At 44.2% G+C, this 20,153-nt stretch overlaps 1 protein-coding gene across 2 annotated transcripts in view; it reads right to left on the bottom strand.

Moving 5' to 3' along the window:
- ntn2 (netrin 2) overlaps window positions 1–14,384 on the bottom strand; it is a 42,177-nt gene extending 27,793 nt beyond the window's left edge. The window contains exons 1-3 of one of the 2 annotated variants that reach the window (XM_078279294.1): window positions 14,037–14,384; window positions 11,664–11,883; window positions 3,022–4,295 (exon numbers count right to left, since the gene is read on the bottom strand). In XM_078279294.1, coding sequence (XP_078135420.1) covers window positions 3,022–4,072 — 1,051 coding nt within the window. In that variant the 5' untranslated portion in view covers window positions 4,073–4,295; window positions 11,664–11,883; window positions 14,037–14,384. The remainder of the gene's footprint in view (window positions 1–3,021; window positions 4,296–11,663; window positions 11,884–14,036) is intronic. The other variant, XM_078279293.1, reaches the window with a different exon arrangement.
- Between the last annotated feature and the right edge of the window lie 5,769 nt (window positions 14,385–20,153).

Below are 20,153 nucleotides of genomic sequence, written 5' to 3'. Positions count from 1 at the left end.
CAAGATGGCTGCAGACGCGGCCAAGAGTAGAGAGCTCCTACACCGCCATAAATTATCATCTACTCAGGCTGTCACATTGTCGTTGACTCCACAAGAGGCCTCTTCATCCTATACAGTGACTTTGGCAGACTCTATTATGGAATGATACACCGTCTCACATGTTTAAGTCAACACAAAGTATTTACATTACAGCATTGACCATGCCAGCAGAAAAGCCAATACTCCATCACAACCAGTAACCAAATAGCTCTTATGCATCTGTTTCCTTATTCCATCCTGTGGCTTAAACTCCGGGCAGATAAATCACAGCTTTTTCCATCATGTCTCCCTCAATACAAATAGACACGCTTCTTTACGAGGCTGCCCTCTCTGACTACTAGAGCAGGGATTTGTAAACCCATGTCTCGAGGCAGGATTCATAGCGAGGGAGGCGGCAGATGGGGCGTGTGTGTGCATGGCTTGTGTCTGGAGACAGTATGTGAGCTTGCCAAGAGCGCAGACAGTAATCTTGGTGCGGTGCTTGTCAAACATTTAGTAAGACTGGCGAACAATCAAACCAGCCTGTTGGAGACAATGTTCTTGTTGTGCCGGGTAAAGATTTGAGTTAAGACTGCTACGAATGAGAGATAAACCTAGCAACATCTTTAAAACCATCTTAACAATAGTGTTTAAAGTAATGAAATTGGCTACCAGGCACATCATTTCTCAACGACAGAGTTAGAGCTAGGGTGTGAAAAAACTATTGATTCGGTTCTACATCTGCGCACTCTGAGCTTAACCTTGTCACCACCCTGCAAAAGATCATGACCTCAGCCTGGCCCACTCAGACCCTACCTCCAACCCAAACACCCACTGGGCCTCATGAAGGCTCTGGTGACACCTAAGGGACTCTCTTGGCTCTGTAACTTGCCACTCTTACACACTCGCCCAGGCTAAATACTTACACCTCGCTGCCACAGTGGCTCCCACTGCAGCCTGCTGCCTTTTCTGCACCACGTCCGAAAGAAAAGCAAGTGGAGAAATCAACAAGGGGCAGATGCATTTTAAGAATGGGTTTTAATATGCACTGCTACTTTGAGGATATGTTGGAACCAGTTCTACCAGAATAGGCTGTAAAGAGGCTTATGGACGTGAAACTGGGGACGTCTGGGACTGACGTTTTGGCGTGTCCGGATGTGTGATCAGGTATTGCGTGCAATTTGCAATAGGCTTTAACTGCCCTGTATCAACACTGGGATTAGGTCATCAGAGTTGGCCAGTGCAGCAGGGCTGTTTAGTCCAGAAATTGTGGATGGAAGTGACATATCAATCCCGCTGAGAAGAGCTCTACGGGAATCGGGTGTAACATTTCGGAAACGGGACATTTAAAAGAGGGTGTGTGCAAAAGTATAAGCGAGTAAACCCTGAGGGATTTACAGGATATTATTGAACTGTAGAAGAGGCTAGGTGTGTTTGAGTGTGTGCTTGTATCTGAGAGCTGAGTAAGTGAGGGTGTCAAGAATAGATGACAAGCCAAAGTAAGGTAGATTTGGCACGGGAGATTTTCAGAGTACAGAGTGAAAGAACGCGGGCTCTGTTGGCCCATCTAATGCTAAAATGGCTTCGCTCCTCTGGCTCTGTCACTCTCTGTCCCCTTTAAACAGATCTGGCACTGTTCAATGCTAAATATGATCTCAGGCCAGCTCACTGGGCAATTATAACATGCTAGAAAAATATACACTGTTTTTCAATGTTCTGCTCCTGTTTTTTTCTCCCTGGCTGTAATTTTATTTCATTATAGGGAAAGGTTAAAATGGGGACAGCGGTTGCTAATATGGTTTTATTTTCCTACGCTAACACATTTTTATGACAAGCAAAATTGACTTGAATTAGGTTCCACCTATGTCTATTTATACTAACAGAGAAATGCTGTAAAACGTTACCACCAAAGAAACATCCACATATTAGAGAACGCATTCCTGCTGAAAACACATGGATAACATGTCATGTGTCTAAAACCTTTGTACAGCCATGAAATTAATACATGCGCTAAATATCACATACAAGCCTAATCCAATACAAAAGTAATCCATTTACATTAACAAAAATTGCCACAGAAATTGCTATAATTTTACTTGGCGAGCTTTCAGAGCACATCTGAATGACTTTTACAGAGCATGTCTTGAGGTAAAGGCAAACACTGCCAAATAACATTCTTGGATGACTTAGCTGTAGCAGTGTGCCAATGAGTCGAGCTGTTGTCATCCACTGTTTAGACTTGCTTGTGAAAAAGAGTTTTCTTTCATAGACAAGTCCAGAAAACATGATTTTTGTTAAGAGTAGCCCTGTTTCTCTGTACAGGAATGGGTAAATAGAGGGGCCTGATGGGAAATGCAAGGAAAAGGATGGGCCTCGTGTTTTGAAAGACGATGCCAAAGTTGCAAGCTCGACCACTATGTGCTACCAGAACTCTTCACCTGTACAAACACAAACCCATCCGGTATGTTCTGGCAACACTCTTAATTACCACTGTGACAGTCAAACACAGGTCAGCATAGTTAAATCTCTCCTTTTCTGCCTCCCTCTCTCTTTCCCTGTGTGTATGTGTATAAATTCAATTTGTTGGCCTGATTTTACATTGCTGTCATTTCCTCAGAGTGGGTGGTAAGAAGGTCATGACTCTATCCAACAAAGAAATAAACAACCTGTATTTAAAAAAATGCCCATACGTTCATACACTACTTGAACTAAGAATTGTGCAGCTGAAGAAAGAGCATGTTTTAACACATTACAAGGCTGCTGAATTTATGTAAAACGACTGGGTTTTGATCCACAAGAATAAACTGTATTCATCTTCTAAGTTCTTTGATTTTTTAACATAAAACACATAAAAGTTATAAAGCCATCATGTTAGGTATCCTCACAGAAAATCTGTTGTGCTAAATTTAAGTTCTCAGAAATGGTCTGTATTGTTTATTCCACAGCAGACTAACTGAAACATGTGAAAAGCACATAAAGAATGACAGATAAGTTAAGACTTACGCAGACACTCATTGGCCTCGCGGGCATTGGCCCTCTGCCATGGTCGGTCATAGTGAAAGGGCTTGCAGCGGTCACATTCAGGTCCCTCTGTGTTGTGCTTGCAGTCACACACCAGTTTGCCTTCCTTGTCTTTTAGACAGCGTGAGCCATGTCCGTTGCATTTACACCTCCCGCCCACCTGAAAGTCTCCCACTGCATAGAAATAAGTTGGCAGCGTCGATGTCACTGCCATGGGGTCGTCATCCCTCCCTCCGCTGTTACTTCCAGCCCCCAGTCCCAGCTCCCGGGGTAGCTGGGGCCGGATGAAGACCACGCGGATGTCGGTGACAGTCACCCAGTCCTGAAGGACAGGGCTGTTGTCAAAGTCTTTGCCGGAGGGCCGTCCATCCAGAGTGCTGAAAGCAATGAGTCCTCCAGACAGCGGGTAGAGGTCAGTGTGGCCATCTGTGCATAGCGCCTCCTGTTCGTTCTGCTTGGTAATGGTTGCTTTGTTGGGCCGATTGTACATACGCCGGCACTGTGAGGAGTAGAACTGGTAGGGCATCCAGGTCTTGCCGTAGTCCATGCTCTTGTATATGGCCAGGGACTCGGGTCGGGGGGAACAGAACTGCAGGCTGACATAGGTGATCTCAAACTTTTTACCTAGTGAAAGGGTGAGAGTCACGTTGTGCGGTGAAGTGTTCAGATTCTCTGACTGCCAGCAGGTGAGGTTGTGGGCTGAGTTGAGGTCAGTGAGGTAGGAAGCCGGGTGGGCACGGCGAGGGTCGGCTGCATCACAGATTTGGCACGAGCGCACAGAAGGGCGATCGTCGCCCCGCTCCACCACGCTGCAGGAACGGGACGGAGGCCGGCCACAGACGCTGGACACCATCACCTCCTTGCCGAAGGCAGCGTTAATAAACTCGGGGATACAGCGGCGGGCTGCACCTGTGTCGTCATAGCAAGGGTCTGGAGGGGTCTGCTGCCCTGCGAAGGGATTGGCGGCACTGTGGGTGGAGGCTGAGCATGCCAGGAGGCATAGGCCCAGCAGGCACCTCCAGGGTTCCCTCATCCTGCTCAGAGGGCCTGCGTGTGTGTGTCTGAGTTTATGCACGGATGAGTCTTTGTGTGTGTACCCAAGAGTCTGCGTGTGTGTATAGTATGTGAAGGTGTATGTGTCGTCTTGCAGATGTGTCTGTGTGTGACTTTCCCTCTGTGTGTGTATAATTGTGAGTTAATGGAAGGAGAGTGACTGAGCTCAGTGACCTTTCACTTCAGGCTGGCCAGAGCCCTTCCTGTAAGAGAGAGAAACAAACACAAAGGTCAATGTCAGACATACTTTGACCATAATAGGATATAACATAGAAAGTGACACTGGTCTAATTCTACTGTATAAAAAAACAAGTCTGTGCATCTTCAAAACCAAGTTATATTTGCTTATGAGAAATTAAATTGTATCTTTTGTACTGTACAATTACAAATGAATGTTTTCATTGACTAAAAGCCTGCCAAAGGATAAGACAGTTAGACGGGTTGGCCCAAGGAGAAAGGATGTGACCATTTAAAGAGAGACATTAGTGGCTGCAAGTGACTGCATCCTGAATTTTAATGCCGGCTTCTCATTCAGTACTTCCATTCAGGTCAAAACTGGCCAAGCCTTCTGGTCATGCTTAAGCAGCATGGCAGAAGTCACCCTATAATCTCTGGTGATGCTGCAAAGCAGTGGACCGTGTGTGACCCTGGTGGTCAAACCTCTGCTTTAAGAGTGTGTCCTGAAAAAAAGGGAACTATTTTACAGTATATATGAAGACAGGGCTCTTGAGCTCTTACTGATTTTTCGTGGGAATTTGACTGGAAATCAACCATTTGTTACTATTTGTTACACAGTACTGACTCTAGAGAAGGCAGCATTATGTTCATTCACTGAACCAGACAATTCTCCAAAAGTGAGAGTTATTTGAGGATTATACTCCGCATTAGAAGAACTGAGGCTATGAGACTCCATTCAAGCCTTCATTAAATCTATAGGTCAAGATAGGTACCTGGATGACATCATTCATATGCTCACAGCTAGACGAAGGGCCTCTCGGTCCCAAAGAGAGAAAGATTAAGGGGGGGGCGTGGGGCAAAGAAAAAGACAGAGAAAGAGATGTTTATAGCCTGAGGCTTTACCTTCCCTAATCCCCTTTTTACTTCCCTGGGTGTCAAATCCAGAAGAGCCCCATTTCAAAACAGACAGCTGAGGGGTTGAGAAGGCACCCCAACCCTCTTTGCGAGGTATTTATTAAATTACAATGAATCACACCCACCTCCTCTTACCCTCACTCTCCCTCTTATACTACAGCATCCCTCTTCATCTTGGTAGAACAAAAGGCCGCCTCTGTATCCACTTCAGTCAAGCGGGGAAGGCAGACAGACGGATTTAAGGGGAGTCGGAAAAACAAAAGTTTCGTTCTTTTCTTATGTGAGGGGTCCAAAGCTAGCAACCCTCAAAAAAGGGACCAATGGCCTGGTAAATAGGACCACTCTTCCGTGCTCAAGTGCTTAGACCCAGCCATTTGGCCTCTTCTCAAGCACAGATTCGGTGTTAAGGAAAATAGTGTGAAGGAATTATACCAAGCAGAAAAGACAGTGAGGAAGAAAATGCCACAAAGTGGAGGTACAACTGCTTCTTATGTCAATCTCAGAAACTAGTAGGCAAGTTATTTAAAATGTCTTTTCTGGCTTCTTTTCTACTTCATTTTGAACTATACTTGGGATAAAGAGATAAGTGTATAATTCCCATCACACCGAGCTCTAAAGTTGCCTCTCCGAAAGAATTTGAAGACCTACTGAGTATAACATTCTAAATAAAAATCCCCTGCTATTACAATATTGAACATATGAAAAATGGATTGCAGGGAACGGGCTTGCTCATAAATGACTGGATTAAGAGTGGGTCTTGCCAGGACAGATAAGGACATTGATCAATGACATGTGTCTAAGGACGAGGAGGTTAAAGTGGGCACGCAGGCGGGAGTTCATCAGCCAAGGCACTCCATCAAAAGGCTGGCCGTGGTAAAGCTGGCAGGCCCGACACCCACTGGGGAGGGCATGGAGAGACGGCTGATAGAATTAGCAACTCATTAGCATCAGGAGGAGAGGAGCAGGAGAGCAGGAAATTAGAAATTATGACAGGTGAGGGAAAAAGGAAAAAGATGGACAGAGGGAAGTATTTGATGTGCATGTTGTTGAGGGAGTGAGAGGAAGTTGGAAAAGTAAAACAAAAACAGGCAAGAAAATACTTGACAGACTTAATAGACTGAAGAAGAGGACAAACAGGCTCACGGAAAGAAGAGTTTCAGCAGATGAGAAGGGAAAGAGGGACACACAAGGGGGAGAGGAACAGTGAGCGGCACGACAGTTATAAAGCAGAAGTGACTCGAGGGAGGGCGAGTGAGGACAGATATGAATGGAAGCAGTAGGAGAGAGAGGGAAAGTGACAGAGATGGAGGGAGGGAGTTGAGGGAAGGGCATAAAAAATGAGAGAGGGAGAGATGGAGAGAGAAACAGAGTGCGGAGACAGATTAAGGTGGAGGTCTGCATTGGTCTGTGTCTGGACTTTGGATGACTAAATATGGTGCGGTCCGCGTGCTGCCGGCCTGCTGGGAGATTCTTCCAGGGTCTGGTGCTGTCAGGCGCGTCTGGCAGATGAGCGTGTAGGCTAAACAGAGAGAGAACAGTGACAAGGCTGTTTAATTCCACTCTGTACGCCATCTGAAATAGATGCTAGCCTCGCAGAAAGTGTTAACGCTTCTCTGAGACACTCCAGCAACATTGCTCTGGCAAAAAAAGCTGGTCTTTATTAAAATCGTAGTCTATATTGTTATAAAAAAATGTTAAATGTGAGCCATTTCCACTAAATCTTTCTGGATCTGTAAGCTTTGCCAGGATGTCAGCGCAGTGGTGTAGCTGGCTGACCTTTAAAATACTAAGAATCTGTTTCAGCAAGAAAATTCTTTGCTTTTTAGCATTGACAGTGTGTTTAACAAACCACAATTTCCCCTCAGTGGGGGCAGACATTGTCTTCTATTGAATGTGGTTGAAGTAGCAACAGCTGCAGGCCCATGTCTCCGTCTTTCTGAAGAAGACAATGAATACCACACTGAAGTGCTGCTGGTTTTAGCTTCATGTTTAGCGTACAGACATGAGAGTGGCATCGATCTTCTTATCTAACTCTCAGCATGAAAGCGATTAAGCCAAATGTCAAACTATTCCTCTCATAAATTTAGCATTAATCTATGTATTAAAAGAAAATCTAGGAGTGATATCAGCCTCCATCTGATTTTTGATTTTGGTATCCTTGTGTCTACATTCAGATCACAGATTGTGCCTTTAAAGTAGCACACAAACCTGCCATCGTATAATATGTTAAAAGACATACTGTTCCTGTAGAAGCCATTTCCAAGTGAATGGCTGCTGGGAGTGCAATGACAATACACCGCAATACATTACTGCAACATTCCTCTGTGGATAAATGGCAAGGAGAATGTACTTGAGCCGACGTGCTACAATCCCCAGTGGCTAAGCTACCGCAGTGTTAAATAATTTGCCCATTAGTATTACAGGCACAGTATGTGAATGGATTAAAAAAATATGGTGTTTTTAGAGTGGAAGCCCCCCTGCATCATAAGAAGTTGTGCCTCACTGCACTGACTACTCAGGCAATTTGGCTATTGGAATGTATTAAATGGTTTTAATCAAACAGCGACAGCCCAATTAGAGAAGGTAGATAATGGAGGGCAAAAGGAAGGGAAATTAGATTAAATTTCCCATCCTTTAAAGGTAGGTGAGGAGTAGAGATAGCGACAGATAGAGGCAGAAAGACAGGCAGAGAGAGAGAAAGACAGGAACAGGAAGATGACAGGGTGGTTTAGTAACGTTTTTTCAGCTTCTCCCTGTCACTGGGAGATCTTCCCATGTTGAGTTGTCTCTCTTTCAAGCGTGGGCGCCTCTGTCAGAGTTCACAGATTAGGAAAACAGAAGTCGCTGAGAGGCTTTATTTGGCTTGGGTGGGGGGGGGGCACCGTGGGAGGTGAGGATAGGAGAGGGACAGCTGAGCCACTTCGTATCCCAAGTGGGAGCCTTTCCCGCTGCTCTAGAGAGTTGGCGTGGTGGCCCCAGTAACAGTAAGGGAGTGAATGGAGGTCTACTGGGTCGCCTCTGTCAGATGACAGCAAGCTGAGGCCCAAACTGGTGCCCTGCTGTCCCTCCAGCCTGCTGTACAGTAATCCCTGGTGGGGTTATTAGTGGCTGCCCAGAACCATGGAGGACTCGTTAATAGGCTAACAACAGGACCACCTCCATTCTCATTATCATTATGGAAAGATGCATTGTATGAATAGAAAAGAACAGTGAGAGCAGCGACAAAGTCAAAACTCCCGCTGTACACAGACGGCACGCATGGGGTTGTTGTTGAGGCTGTTCACCTGAATAACATTTCAGCTCATATGTGTCTTATTCAGAGATCACATTCAGAATTATTTTGTCGTTTTATCAGTTGATTTTCTTTTTAATCTTTTACTCAAGAATGTCAATGTCATTTTTTCTTGAATCAATCACTTCAACAATAGATTATCAAAGGGTTGGGGGATTCATTTTCTGTTAATGGTCTAATCGATTAATTGAATAACACACACACACACACACACACACACACACACACACACACACACACACACACACACACACACACACACACACACACACACACAAACACACCTGCCCAGTTGAATCAACATGACTGACAGGCCTCAGGTAACAGGGGTCAAATATTAGTGGCCTGAATTCCACTTGATGATGGCTGTCTCTGCAGTGGTGACGACAATCCTGCTGTTTGTGTAAGCGTGCATGTGTGTGTGTGGGTGGGTGTAGGGTGCTTGGAGTTCCTCGCTGGCATTCATTAGGGATTGAGGAGGAGGGGAGGAGGAGCAGGGAGGGCTGAGGGCAGGAGGGGGTCAACTCTCACAGCTGAGAGTGTCATTAGCAGAGGGATCACTGGCACTTTTTTAAAGTCTGCTTATTTCTGCTCAGGTTCAGTGTGAGTGAAGGTTTAATCTGATAAATATCCATAGGTTTGTTTTGCTTTACTTTTATTCCAACCTTCAAAACTGTTCACAATCACCTCAAACTGCTGCAACAACACTAGTTGCTATCTGTATAATGATCTGATAATACATCTTCGACTCTCAGGTGCTTGTGAGGCTAATCCCAAAGCAGGACGATCCAAAAGGCATCATAAAACATATAAGTGAAATAATCTCTGTCTGGCAGAAAGAGACACTGCAGGGAGAAGCAGAACGCCTAGCAAAGGAATGCAGCAGCTTCTGTGGCCCAGCCCACACGGCTGGCCCTGAGTCCGACAGCGGTTCTTTAAATCAACAGAACCTGATTCAGAACCGAACAGAAGGAGAGAAGACAGGCGGCGCGAGGTGGAATATGAGGTCAGGCTAACTCTCACAGATTCTCAGACAGGAAGTTGTGCTAAACTACCACTCTCTGTATTTATGCACTTTAGTACAAAAGCAGGAGAAAATGCTGATAGGACAAGTTGTGTATTTTTCTGTTAATGAAGTGTTCTGTGCAGGTCAGTGTTTTTGGTGAGAAAATGGGAGATGTAGGGGTGAGAAAGGACATGAGCAGGCAGAAAGTTCTGGGCAACTGTGACTCAGATTCAGGGTTAAGCAGGGTTAATTTGTGAGAAACAAGACAGGCAGATATCTAGAATAAGAAGGGCTCTTTGTTTCATTTTCACACAGGTTTTTTGTTTTCTGCAGCAAAAATAAACTACTTTTTTGTTTTCGGTAATAAAAAGAGACAAAGTGTAAATGTGATTCTGAGTATATGGCAGATTTTTTCTTAAGTAAATTAAAAACAGTTTAACTATGAGGTGATTGAACTTCAAATGGTATTTTAAAAATCAGATTTTCAAATGTGTTATTTTTTGACGTTTTTAATGCAAAAAAGTGTTAAACTTACATAACACTATAGAGTATAGTAGCAAGCACTTAACAATAAGTACCCAATAGTCCATTTGATTTACTAAGGTCTGAGAAGGCAAAAGTTGAACTCCCTGGACTTGGGAGTGAAGGGACAAGAGTTCAAACATGTACTGTATAGCCTTCTATGTCAAAGAAATATTTCCTCTACATGTGCCGTCAAGATGAGCTTGAGAATGAGATGACACCCACCGCCTTTGCGATGGCGGGCAGAGACACAGATTCCTTTTTAGTGTTTGTCACTGGATAAAGGCCACGCAGCAGGGTTACAGAGATTATAAAGCCGTGGAAAACAAATGCTGAGAGGTTAAAGTGTACTGTTTTGAGAGTGGGTGGGTGGACTGAGGACTCCTTGATTGAACATTTCCCATGGACCTGAGCATAACCCTGACCGCAGCTTTGCAGCAGTGTGGTTGGATGGTGGCAGGTGAGGTGTTCCTGGTTATGAGCGGAAGTAGCTCGTTTAGAGGGATGGAAGGATTTAAGCAGAGGAGAGGTGAGCACTCCTTCAAAGCCCTTTGAAGGCTGGCTGCGGTAGGCAGAGCAGCGGTTTTCCCAAAAAGCCCCCCTGACAGGAAAACAGTCTCTTTTTTCCATTGCACAAGAGCAACCTCTACCCCACAGCCAAAAGCAAAGACCTGCTTTGAACTCACAGGGGGAAAATAAACCACAAATCATTTTATTAAGTGCTTGGAATACTCGCATGGTTGCGTACATTACACTTAAACACACACGTTGTTGATGGACAAACACATGCTCTCTACTAGTTCTTATTCCCAATATGTGCCCTCAATCACACAGGAAGACACATTGTGAATGATGCCAAAGCTTGTGACTCATCAGCAAAACTCCCTTTCCCCTCTTCCCTTGTTCCTCTCCTCCCTATAGCCCCCTCACTCATTCTTCCTCAACGGCAATGTTAGCACGAACCGGGTGACCTTTGCCCAGAGGTAATAGGTCAGCGGTCTCCCAGTGAAAAGGCCAAAGTAACTACTGTTAATGTCTCTCTGTTGGCTTGACTGACGTTAACACAACAAGTCCTCCAAATTAAACAACAAATAAGTAATTTGTCCATGTCCTGTAGGTTGACACACAGGCGTTCTCTAAGGTGACGGACCTATTGGCAGGCCGATGGATGTGGTTATTGCTCGGACTATGGCTGCATTTGTAAATTAATCTATGATGCTATATATATGGTTAATGGTAGCTGTGCTGTGACTACTCTTTACTGCGCCGTACCTATTAACAATAGCCGAGAAAGCATAATTAACCCACACGGGGTTTGAACCCGCAGCGCCTCTATCAGATGACGCCTCTATGACAGATGTGTTATCAAACACACCACAGAAATGCAGTAGCTTCAAAACAACGCTCAGCCAGCACAACCATGTCAATTCACTGCGCGCACACACACACACACACACACACACACACACACACACACACACACACACACACACACACACACACACACACTAGCGTGTAGTTAGTGTTACACCCATGTTCCACAGTCATAATCATAGCAGTGCATAGCCATGGCTGCAGCCACAATCAACAGCAACAGCCAAAGCTTTACCATTTTGTGGCTCTCTGTGACAACGTCACCTCAGTTGTTCCTTTGCTCACCTGATAATTACTACAGCCGCTGGAGGTCTCCGTCACTTAATCGTAAACATTTGCCATTTTGTGGCACTTGCTTTAACGACTGATTGCTCTCATTCTTCTTGGGAGGATGCTCCGTTAGCATGGTTAGGTTAGCAGGTTAGCATGCTAGCAAAGAGCTGGTCCAACTTCATGGCAGCAACCTGCTATTTTAATGTGTTGCTTTGCCCTCTGTGCTGAATAGCTGTCGACGAGATGAGCAGAACAAGCAGATAAGAATACTGATTTCGGGCACAGATCGGCTGTGGACCTCACACACACATATCCCCTCTGCATCTGGAGGAAATGTGTGGCTGACACATGCAGGCCTAGCAGGGTGCAGGGAGTGGCAGGATGAAGTGTGTGAATCTTGGCCCCTGGATCCTCTTCACACAGTGCGAGACATCATGGGTGTCATGCTGACGAATGACAGGTACACCCAATTTGTCACTCAAAGAGAAAACATACGGCCATATAAGAAGTAAGACAACATTCTCACCTCTGAAGTGAAGACAATTAATGTGTGAATATGTGATTGAGGGTACTTTATCACCACATCCATCTCCCGGTCTAAATATAAATTCATATCGGGATGGAAATGATCCAGGAAGAAAATAATATAAAACCTCTACATGTGAAACTCCACAGAAAACTTAAGAGTGTTATATTTGTGATGAAATCAGGTTCCAGAACCTGATGTGGTAGATCCAAAGAAACAGCTGTAGTATAAAAGTGATCATTCTGATCTCACTGACAGCTTCACCAGCAGGGTCATGGTTGAGCAGAGCTCATTTTTTAAATCAGCCTTAGGTCATTTATTCAAAATGATGAAAGATTGACTCAAAGAGCAAAAACAGAAAAGGACTGACAGAAAGAGAGATTACTTAACCCTGTCAAACTGTTGAAGCCATAGGAGACATTTATATTGGATGTGCTGTCACTGTCCTTGCTCAAGAGTTCTGAGGAATCCTGCTTTCCAAAGCAGAAGAAAACGATTATGTTACTGCAGCTTTCTGCATCTCAATCTATCCGCTATAATCTGGGGTTCATAAAACACACACACACACACACACACACACACACACACACACACACACACACACACACACACACACACACACACACACACGTGAATAAAATCTGCACTATGTTGCTTTGGATTAGCTTCCACATCATGTGCCCTCAGCTGCTCCTGGCTCTACCTCCCTCACTCTGTTATTGATGGAAGCAGGGTGTGATGCAATTAAATAATGATGACTAATTTGCAAAAACAGGGCAGGGATGGCAATGCACCTCACTCGCAGTCAACTCGAACATTTCCCCTGGTTTACGTTCTACATTCTCTCTCTGACCTCAGTGAACAGTGAGGACTCAGAGGCCTTCTTCGTGGACTGATTCCAGTCATTTGGGTGAGGGTGAGAAGTAGGTCAAGTGGCTGACACTGTTTCAGAATGCAATAGGGGCATACTTTAAGTCTATTGAAGCAGTTAAGATAAGAAATCTGTGTGGGACTCTTGCTTTCACTTCCAGGCTTGTTGCTGCTTGTGAGCGGAGAGTAGATGAGCTTAGATCATTATTGCAACAGTTGTATAGTATGTTATAGTCTGCTGTAATTGTAATAGTCTGCTGTTCCTATCACACCTTGACCACACTGGGCTTCAATGTCAAATCAAGCTCATCATCACTTTATCCTTAAATGAACTACAGAGAAGACAACTTAAAGCTACCGGACATTGTTCTTGTACTTTTCTATTTAATGTTGCACTACAAGAATCTTAAAAACTGAAAAATTCATGGGGTTTTTTCCCACACAAATGTTCGGCGTTAAAGCGAAAAGGGAAAATATTAGAAGTGACAAACGCTATTGGGAGACTTGGCCAAGGGCAGTGTCGAGGAAGACGGAAACCGAGAAGCGCGCTGCTTGCTTTGGCATCCGAACTTGGCTCTGATTCAAAGTCGCTATTAAAGCTCCCTGGCTCCGTATAGCCCACCTCTTGTACCTCGTATTAAATTCTCGGCGAGGTCTGTTTTTCTCGCTTTTGTTGGTGCATCTTTCCAAATCGAGGAGGCTGACACCTGTCTATGGTGTCCGCCGCTCTGATCCAGCGCACCGCGCTGATTCAGCGACCCAAACGCCTACTTACGATCACACGAGCTCAGCCTTTAATAAAGTAATGTCAGTCATTACCTTAATTTAAAACAAATAGTAGTAATGGGCAGCCCGTCACAGCAAGCGCTGTGAGTCACTCGCTTCTTTTCTAAGAGAATAAGTGGTGCGTAAAATTGAAATCTGCTCTCCACAAAAACACGCTGGATGTGAAATAAACAGACACAGCGACCTGCAAATTATAAACTCACCCCGGTGTCAAGTCGTCAGTGTTGCTGTCTTTGAATTTAAAAAGGACATCCCCCTGAGATCCACACCAATTAGCCTTTAGGTTCTCTTCCGTCAGAAATTGTTCCCTCCAAACGCAAAAAGTGTCTCGTGTTTTTCACACTCGCCTCGTTAAAATATTAAAAGGACAAGAGAAGCGGGTGCAACATAGTCAAAAGTGTGGGCACACCGAGAGGAGGTGGACCACTGCATCCGCACCCGAAGCTCAAACTAACTGAAAGCCGTCCAGTACATCCATAGGTTGTAAAGCGAGCCCGGGGTAGGCTACTCCCCATTAAAATCAAACCCAGATTTTCCCAACCATGTATGCGCACGCGAGAGAGAGAGAGAGAGAGAGAGAGAGAGAGAGAGAGAGAGAGAGAGAGAGAGAGAGAGAGATCTAAATATTCCACTGTGTTCTGTGTTTTGTTAACTCAAGTTTCATTTTACCTGCACTTTGGTGATGCGTGTAATTTACTTGTGAAGCCAAAATAACGCGCAATCGAACATAAACACTTGACCAAAGTACCACTTGCTTCAAGATTCTTTTTCCTCAAACAACACAACTGGTCTCACTTTTACAACAAATACCTCCGCCGCTTTACGGACTGATTCTCACTGTGCTGCCTGCTCTAAATGCCCCATGGCTCGCTGTGTTCACAGGCAGCCATATGGAGGTCGTAATGAGAACACAACGTTGAACCTGTTGAAAAAGAATAGGCCTAGCGGGGCTCCGGGGCCCACAGAAACAAGAGGCAGATGCCGAATGTAATAATTTATTAATCCTAATAATAGTCCAACACATGTTGGATTTATTAGTGTAAGCCTGCGTCAAGGCAGCAAATTGTTGCCGTTTTGATGGTTTTATTAGTACGTAGGCCTAATAATAAAAGTAGCATCAAATAAAATATGTTATGCTATTGGCTCGTGGTTGCATCATGAGGATGGTCTGTTGCGGGTCGATGGTGTGTGTGTGTGTGTGTGTGTGTGTGTGTGCGCGCGCGCGCGTAGAGAGAGGTTCGTTTTGGCACAGAAAATGTGGCCCTGCGCCCTCGGCCATGACAGCAGCATATTAACTCATTAACAACATTCATAGGGCTTTATACCCCTCTAGGTTAAAGAACAACGGCGTCATTTGTTTGTCTAGATGAGGGTTTGCAATTTTATATAGCATCACAGTGTGCGTTAAAACGTACTGGAGAGGTCCAAACTGGTTTACAACAGGTTTTTAATTGTAGTCAATAGTAATGAATTATACTGATATTGCCACAGCCTATATCTACACAAAGCAGTAAAAGAACACAAATGGGGACTTTAGTTTGAGGCATTCTTTTGCCTGCGACTTTCAAGTTGTCTCAGCCAATCACATCTGAGCACCAAAACTACTCATTTTGTAAAAGCGTATAGATGTTACATTCTTAAACCAGTCCATTAGAGGCGCGAGGACGGCCACAATCCGCTTTATCATTGCCGTTAATTCAGGCGACATCCCGCGTGTTGATACTCTCTGTGTTATTGCAGGTGCAGCCTTCCTACCGGCGGGCCGTTATTATTCGAGCATCACGGCCGAACAAATCCCGAGCACCTCCCGGCTCCGCTGTAAGCTGATCAACATTCCTCCTGTATTTACTGTACCATCCTCTGGGGGGAACAGCCCGACCCGGACCGGCTCGGCCCGGCCCGGCCCGGGACCGAGCTGCGCTTTGGTGCCTTTATTCCAGTAATTCATCTCAAAACAAAGACTGTATAAACACGTATTCTAACCCCGCGGACAATTTAAGATAACAAGCATTAACCCCAATCCTGATTGTGTATTCGCGTGCGTGTGCGTGTGTGACGCCTACATCAGAACACACCTGCAGCCAATAATTAACAGTATCAGTGAGCAATGGGACAGGAACAATGACACTGCCAATTAATGGGTTTAAACACAATGCCAGCTTCACTAGAATAAAGCTAAAATCAATTAAATTAAATCAAACTCGAGATAGGATAAACGGCACATGAGCGAGCGCGAGACCCTGGGTAATTTCTTGCTTGTGAAAACTTGACACATCTTCTCTCATGAAACTTCTCATGTATCTGCCATCAGCCTGTATTTATTGTTATTACTCCTTTTGCTCCTCTGGCCTCCTGTCCTATTACTTTATTCTCTTATTCGTCTAAGACCAATTCTTCATTTGAAATTCTCCATTCCTTCTTGACGATTTTCTCACATGAATCAGACCCTAAAATAACCTTTTCATCGGCTTCCCGGGAGTCTAAATTAGTTTTATAATGAATCTTCATTATTTTCTAATTGCATTTTTCCAGTGCTCCCTGGTCTTCATTTTTATTCTCCAACTGAACAAATTCCTTTAGACCCACTTTTATCATTTATTTTACTATGTTTTCAATTAAACTCAGACATTTGAGAAAGTAGGCCAGTAATTGGAACGATCACAGCAGGCTTTATACAATTTGGTCCAACTGAGTTTCTTGAAATTGAACAAAATACTAGAAATCTTTAGTTCAGTTTAAAAAATAATTTAAAAAAAAAACTAAAACATTCTGCTGTCAGCTATAGCCTTCACTGTTTCATAGACATAGACATACACACTCTGTCTATTTACACATTGACAGTATAGTCCATGTTCAGCATTTTTCCATACATTGCCAATTTTGATATTTCTGTGAAATAAAGGAGCCCCCCCCAGCCAGGCTCTAATCTAGTTAGATTATCTCTCCAATTACAACTGTGAGAGATTAGACTGCGATAAAGACAGATTGAAAGAAAGAAAGACTAACTACAGGCAACACACTCACTTGCTGTCAGATGGGATTCAAGCGGGGAGCTCTCCTCGGTCCTTTAGAGTTGTTGCAATTGGATCAGTCTGCTGATTTCTGTCTGCAAAACAAGCCTCAGTGGTGTCTGTTCAAAGCCCGGGGCTCTCAGCGCTGGGTTCCCTGCGGCGGACACCCTGGAGAAAATGTCAGCCTCCGGCTTTTTCCTCGCTTCATTTTTTGGCACCCCTGCGGTTGGGCGCCCCTGCTGTTGGGCGCAAGGAGAGATGCTTACCTTTTCCAGGGGGAAACCCTACCTGCCATTCAGTGGAGGAAGGTCGCCCTCTTGTGGCTTAGCACGTGTACAGCTCCTTTATGTTTCTGATCAGAGATCCACAGTTTAGCACTCTTTACATTAGGCCCAAATATATTGTCGTTTCTGTCCACATAATATTAGAAGTCCTCATATTAAGAGAAGATTAAGCAACGTCATGGCTAGAGTCCATGTCTAAGTAACATACTGTATAAGACCAGAGACCTTTGCCAATGCAGACATTGAGACTTGGCATAGCAAGAAAATCACAGGCGTTGGTAATAACATTAATGATGCCCTGTACCATTTAGTTGTTCAGGTAAGCCCTGCAAGTAAACCAGCATACACAATAGATCGCTAAAACAAAAATGGAATGCAGCCATCATTAATGTTATCAGTTTAACTGTATAAAACTGCTAAAATCTTTCTAAAGTAAAAGTACAACATATTAGTATCAAAATCTACCAAAAGTAAAAATACTCATTATGGTCCATTTCAGAATAATATATATTATGTTATTGGATTATGATTATTAATGCATATACCTATAAGCATCACTTTAATGTTGCAGCTGGTAAAGGTAATTTTAACAAATGTATATACTGCCAGGAAGCTTTATCTATAATAACACATCAGAATTGATTTGTTAACTACATTTTGTTTTACAAATCTGAATCTGCAAAATAACTGTAACTAAAGCTGTTAAATAATTGTAGTACAGTTAAAAATATAGCATTTGCCTCTGAGATGTAGTGGAGTAGAAGTATAAAGTATATACCATCAATTAGAAATACGAGTACCTCAATACTGGGCTTAAGTAGGCCTACAGTACTGGAGTAAATGTACTTTCCACCCCTGCCAATTGTTACTACTTATGAATCCTTTATAAAGGATTACCTTATTAGTATGTGGCACTGCTATATGTTATGAACAAGTTCAAAAGTCAAGATCTCACTTAATGTTTGCCTCTTACATAAAGCCCTACACCTGACTCCCACTGTGAGGGTGCTGCTCCTCCCCGTTCTGCAGCCTCCTGCTGATACCCTTCAGTTCAGCACTGAAACACGGTACAGTCCAAATGCCTTTACAGTCAGCGGGAAAGAGAAGTGGGCCAAACACAGGGGCACGGTGGAACCCAACTGACTGATAATTAGTTGCTGCTGGCAAGAACCCCAGAGAGGATGGGTGGGTGGTTTGTACTGTAGGGGTTGGGGTTAGGGGGGGGGAGGTTGTGGCAGGTTTTTGGGGGGAAATGGGAAAAGGAGGTCAAAAGAAAGAACAGAGAGAGAGAGAGAGAGAGAGAGAGAGAGAGAGAGAGCACTGAGGGCACTTCAAACGACACTGAGGTCCCTTGTAAAAATAAACAGCTTGAGCCTCTCTCAGCACACCCCCTGTTTCTAACGACAGCCGCTTGGGGAACCCCGCCTGTTTACTTTCCCTCTGCCGACTCATCTTAAGTCAGGACGGCGTGTTGGCGTTATTGTATACATCCTCTCACACACTCACTCGCTCAGGGCTCAGCTGCCACTCCACTTCAAAGACTCAAGGCCTGAGTGGGAACGGAGGACATATTAATGGGTATAATACCAGAATGTCCTTGCGAAATGTGTGTGTGTGTGTGTGTGTGTGTGTGTGTGTGTGTGTGTGTGTGTAGGCCCAGAGTCCTCTCTCTCTTTGTCACACACACACACACACACACACACACACACACACACACACACTTCCATTGCTTGGGGTGTGCGGTATCAACATGTCAACATTAAGGAAAGAGAACTATCAATAGCTCTTCTGCCAGTATTATTGTCCCATCCATCATTTTGACATCACACCACTGAAGGTGGTCTCTTCCCAGCTCACACTGATGACTCAACCGCAGAGAGTTTTTAAATGAGGATACCTTGAGGCCGCAGCTAGGAATCTGCAGTAACCCAATCTGCAGTCCTGAAGACTCGGAGGATGTGTGCCGACCTCAGTATGTGTGTGTGTGTGTGTGTGTGTGTGTGTGTGTGTGTGTGTGTGTGTGTGTGTGTGTGTGTGTGTGTGTGTGGAGGGGGGATACTGTTGACTTGCTGCAGGATTATTTTTGGGTTAGCTGCTTACATTTGACAGCAGTGAGCATCCAGGATGACGGTGGGAAATTAGCTTTCCCACTTGGTGTGCAGTGCATGTGTGATTAACCCACAGAGGAAAAAAAAGATTACTTGGAAATATGTGTGTTTTTTAACATACATGTATGCATGTCTGTGCATTGAGGAGGGGGTTCAGGTGCCTCTCTGGTGGTATTTAGTCCCTTCATTTGTGTGGAATCCAGCATCATTATCCCAAAGTGTTGCCAGCTGGAAGCGCTTGGGAGTTCCCATTTGAACTCTATGTGTGTTCTGAAGATGTAGAAAGAGCAAGAGAGCCGAAACACTCTAATGAACGCTCACGTTCTGGTTCTCATTCCACACTGATATTCATGAGCGGCAGAATCTGGCAGTGTCTTGTCAATTAACTAATAAATTGTGTGGCTACAACAATGCCACCCAAGGCTACATAGCCTCTCTGTGAATTAGTTGTAATCCAGTGAGCTGGAAGTGGATGATGGAGGAGGTTCAATTCAAGCACGCTGATAGTAAATAACAGCCAAATAAATGTTCACTCAATTAGAAGAAAACTTTGAATGTTTCAGTTTTTCCCTCTTGCCTAAGTTCATCAGCATCAAATGGTAATTATTAGCTGTTTTCATTGGTGGGTGATCATTCAGTTGAAGCACTTGTGGCAATTGGAAAGACAGAACACACTAAAGTAACTAGGATTTCTAGATGTACTAATTAAGTGTTTGCTATTTAATGTCCTGCACTGTCATAATTAACCCCAAGGCCACCAGAGCACCGATGTTCTTTGCCTTGTTTGAATTAATGCTTGTATCAATAATCTTGGGATGGCAATGTCGGTCGGTCTAACACGTTGGTCCAGATTAAAATATCTCAAATATATTTATGATTTCCAGAGGATGAATCTAAAAAATTTTGGTGATCCCCTG

The sequence above is a fragment of the Sander vitreus genome, chromosome 21, assembly GCF_031162955.1.
Source record: "Sander vitreus isolate 19-12246 chromosome 21, sanVit1, whole genome shotgun sequence".
Lineage (NCBI taxonomy): Eukaryota > Metazoa > Chordata > Actinopteri > Perciformes > Percidae > Sander > Sander vitreus.
Note: the sequence above shows the minus strand (reverse complement) of the source record. Positions and strands in the feature narration are given on the sequence as shown.